General features: G+C 48.4%; 1 protein-coding gene across 2 annotated transcripts in view; it reads right to left on the bottom strand.

Moving 5' to 3' along the window:
* CIAO1 (cytosolic iron-sulfur assembly component 1) overlaps nucleotides 1–6,666 on the bottom strand; it is an 11,719-nt gene that overhangs the window by 4,402 nt on the left and 651 nt on the right. For both annotated transcript variants that reach the window (XM_018575558.1, XM_018575557.1), the window contains exons 2-5: nucleotides 4,689–4,839; nucleotides 3,112–3,260; nucleotides 2,898–3,009; nucleotides 603–691 (exon numbers count right to left, since the gene is read on the bottom strand). In XM_018575558.1, coding sequence (XP_018431060.1) covers nucleotides 603–691; nucleotides 2,898–3,009; nucleotides 3,112–3,260; nucleotides 4,689–4,827 — 489 coding nt within the window. In that variant the 5' untranslated portion in view covers nucleotides 4,828–4,839. The remainder of the gene's footprint in view (nucleotides 1–602; nucleotides 692–2,897; nucleotides 3,010–3,111; nucleotides 3,261–4,688; nucleotides 4,840–6,666) is intronic.

Below are 6,666 nucleotides of genomic sequence, written 5' to 3'. Positions count from 1 at the left end.
AAATTAGCGGTCATCAGCGGCTTGTGAGCCGCTGATGACAGCTATTAATTTAAAGGGGACAGTCTGCTGAACAGTTCTACTATAAGCTGATGGTCGCTAAAGCGACCATCAGCTTATAGTAGAACTGTAAATGCCAGGTCCGTACGACGTACTGAGCTGGCCAGCTGGAAGCACTTTTGTAGCTCCGTACGACGTACGTCCTTGGCAGCGAAAGGGTTAATAAGATGAAATGGATGTGTTGAATGACTAACGATTATACTTTGAGTGCCGATGTTCTCAGCATTTAGCCAGAAGCAGAAAGCCCCTGCATAAGTTCAGCCAAGCACTGCCCTCCTTTCCCATCCATGATTTCATGCAGTAAATTGTGGAAAGGAAAACAAACATCTAGAGGGATCCTTAATGCCTTCCTTGTTCTCAGTCCTGGACTGAGGAATTCTGTCCTCTACAATGTGGAAAGAAAACCACAGACAGACAATGTCAACAAAGCAATGTTTATACTGACCTGAGTGTGATGACAGCTCTCTAAAAACAGGTAATATATTAATAATAAAGGTTTTATTTGCCAAGTTGTCTGGATACTCTAGGCATTGTTTATTACTCACCTCCTGATGGGGGTGCCACACCACATGCTTCACATCCTGTGTATGTGAATTAAGAACACTGACACACTCATATTCCTCCTCTTCATCCACTGCAGTAAACACAAATACAGTTTAAGCCCTCCATACATAGTCTTCAAAACAATTCATCTTAACATATTTTTAAAAAGTAACTGTGACTTTCATTTGCAAATAAACCTTTTGGAATTCAGTAATAGATACACTTTAACCCCTTGATGAGCAGGGTGTTCACCCCCCTTCCTGTGCAGGCCATTTTTCAGTACTCAGCGCTGAGGTACTTTGACATTTTTCCCTACGTTATGTTATAAAACATTATTGCCAAGTTTTTGGTAAAATATAAAAGACGGGGTAAATAGACACTAAACATGTCCTACACATTGGGTGCTCCTACAAGCGAAGACAACGATTGCGCCCATTGCGCCACACGATACATATCACCATGAATGTCGGAGCGTGAGAAATAATTGTAAGGAGCGCAATCACTGATAACACTAAATTGATGAGCCGTAAAAAAATTTAAAGCGTCTCCTATGGCCAATTTCAGGTGTGGTAGTTTTTTTGCGATTTCGGGGGGGCATGCAAATTTAAATCTTGACAACGTGACCCTGTCTTGGGACAGCACTATATGAAGGTGCCTTGGCGAGGCTGTGCGGCTTTCACATTTTCTGCAGAAGACGTGTATCTAAACCTCTGTTTTTAACCTTAGCGGTGAGACAAGTTTTTTTGCATGCTGGCGGGCGAATGTGCTGGGAAACTTTTTGCTGTACTGTATAAAGCCCTTCCATGTGCACCTTGCTGTAAAGCTAATGACGAATTGATGAGTGCGTTTGCCATTTGTTTTGCTTGACTGATTTGGTGTAGTGATGCATGGGGGGGTGTCAGCTGCCGTTGTGATGTGCGTGGTCCCTTGTGCGTACCTGTGCCTTTAACCCTTTCGCTGCCAAGGACGTATGGCATACGGACCTACAAAAGTGCTTCCATCTGGCCAGGCCAGTATGCCATTTACAGTTCTACTATAAGCTGATGGTCTTGGCAGCGAAAGGGTTAAGGGAGGTTGGGCTTCCTCCTGACAAACCTGCACACAATTTGATCTTTTGCCCCATGTGCGCCAAGATGGAGACTCTCATAGTTTAGAGTTAGGACTGCACTATTTAGAGGTGCCTTGACGCGGCTGTGCGGCTTTCACATTTTCTGCCGAAGACGTGTATCTAAACCTCTGTTTTTTTACCTTAGCGATGAGACAAGTTTTTTTGCATGCTGGGAAACTTTTTTTAGTTAACCGACATGACCCCCGACTTTTATATTTTAACAAAAAATTGGGTAATAATAAATGTTTCATAACAAAATGTAGGGAAAACCATTTTTGTTTTCAAAATGTTGATACTTTTTTCTTTATATAGTACAAAATAAAAACCTAGTGGTGATTAACTGCTTGCCGTCCACCCATTGTAAATAAAAGGACGGAAGGCAAGCTCCTTCCAGCGGGTAGACATACATGCGTTTGTTTTTTTTCCCCCACATCCTGCACCAGCTTTACATCCTGGACCAGCTTTTTTTCACATCCTGCACCAGCTTTACACGGCCGGTAGCGGTTGTTTCATAAAAGCGTCCGGGCAACTCTACAGTCGCCTGATCGCTTGTATAGTGCCAAACAGCGTGTGCTAAAATTGTGTCATATTGAGATACAAGCTGCTATCCCTGATGGACTTTGGAAACATGCGTAGCGCAATGCAACACTGCGCTGCTCCATACTCCTACCGCCATCTTTAATGAACTGTGTTAATGTCAGTGGAGTACATTTGTTGCTGTCTACATGGGCATGTAGAGTAAATATTTGCACATTCCCCTCCTTTGCAAAGCCCATTGGTAGCAATAGCACACAGCTTCTCAAAGATGGCCGCATGACTCTAGCGCACAGTGTTACACTTTTATGATATTTCTGAAGCCTTGCACTACAGGCTTCATGTACAAAACTTCCCCCTGGCCATTTGTATAGCACTGATGAGTATAGGAATTGTCTACACTCATCAGCCCCATCTAGGGTGCTAGTGCCCTGCGACTGGCATCCATCCAGCAATATGCCGGGCAGTAGTTTTATACATGAAGCTCTTAGTAACTCACAAAACTAATGACACATTGACATTGTAATATCCTAAAGAAGCCATTCAGAGAACACTTTGCCCGTTTTGTTTTGTGTGCATTACTCATCAATGCCAACAACCCCTTTAAAGTTGAACAATAGGTGCACAAAACTACTGGTCCAATGGTCGGGCTCACCTTCCCACACCCAGACACTCTTGTCACGGCTACATGTGGCCAAAAGATTTCCGGAAGGTGCCCAGGCCACAGATTTGACCTCATTTTCGTGCCCCTCGAGTGTGGTAACAACCTAGAATGGGTAAAGGAAGAAATATTTCAACATGACAACAACTACCGGTATTTGTAATCGGTTATTAACGTTCCTCTTTGTTTAACCCTAACCTGTGCCTACCTCAAACTCCTCTTTCTTCTTCATCCAGATGCAGGTGGTGGCATCAAAACTGGCAGAAGCAAGGTAGTTACCACAAGGTGACCATGCCACTTTCCTTACAGTGCGCTGGTGCCCATCACCAAGGACTGACTTGCATACCCAGGTACCATCTGCATAACCAATGGCAGAAAAAACAAACAATGAAAGGTGGATGGTGTGCATTATATCGATTTTTCATTACATTTCTTTAAAGCAGGACTCCGGGGAAACTTTTTTTTCATTATGCCCCCCGCACAGTTACACTTTTATGATATTTCTGAAGCCTTGCACTACAGGCTTCATGTACAAAACTTCCCCCTGGCCATTTGTATAGCACTGATGAGTATAGGAATTGTCTACACTGATTTGCCAAGTTGTCTGGATACTCTAGGCATTGTTTATTACTCACCTCCTGATGGGGGTGCCACACCACATGCTTCACATCCCGTGTATGTGGTGTCCCGCCCCGCAAGGGTTAACTGCTCATTCTGGTCTAGGGAGGAAAATAAAGTTATATTCACGGATACTCTGAGCCAGCTTGCTGTTAGACCTGTCCGTGAAGTGTCTCTCCCCCGCCGCTGCAGCGGCCTAAGGTCCCCAAGTCATGACGTTCTATACCTAGTGTATAGGATGCGAGGATGCCGAGGGACTTAACATTGCTGCAGCGTAGGAGGAGACAGGCAGGTGGGAGCAGTGTCAGGGCCCAGTCACACCATATCCAGTGCGTCCCAGTGCAGTTCACGCCCAGAACGCATACATGAAGCCGGGCCATGTTCTGGGGCGGGAGTGGGCGTGGCGGTGTCATTCATGTCAATGGCACCGCAGACGCGCCCCCCTGCCCACCCTGGAACTCGAGGTACAGGCATTCCTGTACCTCGCGTTCCGCTGCGGGTGATCGCACCGCTGGTGGGGGGCGTGTCTGTGGTGCCATTGAGATGAATGGCACCGATACGCCCCCTCCTTCCCCAAACCGTGGCCCGCCTTCATGTATGCGATCCAGTGCCTTCCGGGACGCACTGAATATGGTGTGACTGGGCCCTCATAGCCGGCCCTCTCAGAGGATTACGCAAGTATAACTTTGTTATTTTCAGCATTAGACAAAAACAAGCACTTAACCCTTGCAGTGCGAGGTGGGGGTAGTTACACTGCAAGGGTTAATACACATTTCCCCGGAGTTCTTCTTTAAACACTTCAGTACAGTTAGTAACTTAATCACAGCCAGGCTTTGAATTCTTCTACGCCAGAAATTGCCACCGTGGTGTCTACTGTCTACAAAACTTCATGTCCATCATATCTACAGTAGGCGAACTCTATTCTCATATGTTATCCGTCACGGAATGCAGAATCTGCAGCAGCCGGAGCTTTGAACACGCCATTCACTCATGGCTCCAATGCAAAAAAAAATTATAAATGCAATTCTTCCTTTTATGAAGAAGTCTGCATTTCATTTTGTTTTTTTAGAGGCGGAATTTCCCTGTAACAGTTCCAAAAAAAGGGAACTTATTGATCCTTAAAAATAGATATACTTCTGTGCCCACAGATAACACGCATGAACTCACCTTCTTTGCCCCAGATACGGATAATTTTATCCCCGCCGCAGGAAGCGAGGAGCGTTCCCGACGGATTCCATGCCAGGAACCAGCAACGGGAGTCGGGGTGGGCAGTGACTTGAGTCAGAAGGGTCAGTGCGTCCTTCATCTTGAATCACGCCTGAGGAAGGAAAGGTGGGAGACGTACATCACAGAACAATTCATATTCCGCCTCTTTATCAATAATGACTGTTGCTGTGATAATGAGGATTTAAGATGTCGGCTTTTCCATCCAACAGAACCTCTGGTCTTTATTCATCCCTCTCTCATGCATCACATCTCTCTAGCAGTCCCGATTTAGCAGCTGCGAACACTGAAAAAAAATTGACTATCTTTAAAACTCCTATTTTAGCCCTCGTTCACACGAGAAAAGGCCGGCACGTACAGCTCGGTGCTGCGTGCACGGCCGTATCGGGCAGCTCCCGGGAAGGACAGGTGCTGCGTGTGATTAGTACGCAGCCCCCGTCCTTCTCTATGGGAGTACACCGCCGTACACCCCCCTACGATCACCTCAAGGGCAGGTCCGTGTTTCCTGGCTCGGACGCAGACAGGATCCATCGCGTCAGTGTACGTGTACGGACACCAGGGCGGCATACTCCCATAGAGAAGGACAGGGGCTGCGTGTAATTAGTACGCAGCCCCCGGGAAGGACAGGTGCTGCGTGTTATTAGTAGTACGCAGCCCCCGGGAAGGACAGGTGCTGCGTGTTATTAGTAGTACGCAGCCCCCGGGAAGGACAGGTGCTGCGTGTTATTAGTAGTACGCAGCCCCCGGGAAGGACAGGTGCTGCGTGTTATTAGTAGTACGCAGCCCCCGGGAAGGACAGGTGCTGCGTGTTATTAGTAGTACGCAGCCCCCGGGAAGGACAGGTGCTGCGTGTTATTAGTAGTACGCAGCCCCCGGGAAGGACAGGTGCTGCGTGTTATTAGTAGTACGCAGCCCCCGGGAAGGACAGGTGCTGCGTGTTATTAGTAGTACGCAGCCCCCGGGAAGGACAGGTGCTGCGTGTTATTAGTAGTACGCAGCCCCCGGGAAGGACAGGTGCTGCGTGTTATTAGTAGTACGCAGCCCCCGGGAAGGACAGGTGCTGCGTGTTATTAGTAGTACGCAGCCCCCGGGAAGGACAGGTGCTGCGTGTTATTAGTAGTACGCAGCCCCCGGGAAGGACAGGTGCTGCGTGTTATTAGTAGTACGCAGCCCCCGGGAAGGACAGGTGCTGCGTGTTATTAGTAGTACGCAGCCCCCGGGAAGGACAGGTGCTGCGTGTTATTAGTAGTACGCAGCCCCCGGGAAGGACAGGTGCTGCGTGTTATTAGTAGTACGCAGCCCCCGGGAAGGACAGGTGCTGCGTGTGATTAGTACGCAGCCCCCGTCCTTCTCTATGGGAGTACACCGCCGTACACCCCCCTACGATCACCTCAAGGGCAGGTCCGTGTTTCCTGGCTCGGACGCAGACAGGATCCATCGCGTCAGTGTACGTGTACGGACACCAGGGCGGCATACTCCCATAGAGAAGGACAGGGGCTGCGTACTAATAACCCGCAGCACCTGTCCTTCCCGGGGGCTGCGTACTAATTACACGCAGCCCCTGTCCTTTCCGGGAGCTGCGTACTAATAACACGCAGCACCTGTCCTTTCCAGAAGCTGCGTACTAACAACACGCAGCACCTGTCCTTTCCGGGGGCTGAGTACTAATAACACGCAGCACCTGTCCTTCCCGGGGGCTGCGTACTAATAACACGCAGCACCTGTCCTTTCCGGGAGCTGCCAGATACGGCCGTGCACGCAGCACAGAGCTGTACATGCCGGCTTTTTCTCATGTGAATGAGGGCTTAAAAGTAAAAGGGAAGTTAACCCTTTGCTGCCAAGGACGTATGCCGTAGGTTGCTGGCAGCAGGCCCCTCTAAACAGACTCTTGGCGGCTATGTCTAGCTGTATTTGGTGGCCG

Source organism: Nanorana parkeri, unplaced genomic scaffold (assembly GCF_000935625.1).
Source record: "Nanorana parkeri isolate BGI_ZX_2015 unplaced genomic scaffold, ASM93562v1 scaffold4128, whole genome shotgun sequence".
Lineage (NCBI taxonomy): Eukaryota > Metazoa > Chordata > Amphibia > Anura > Dicroglossidae > Nanorana > Nanorana parkeri.
Note: the sequence above shows the minus strand (reverse complement) of the source record. Positions and strands in the feature narration are given on the sequence as shown.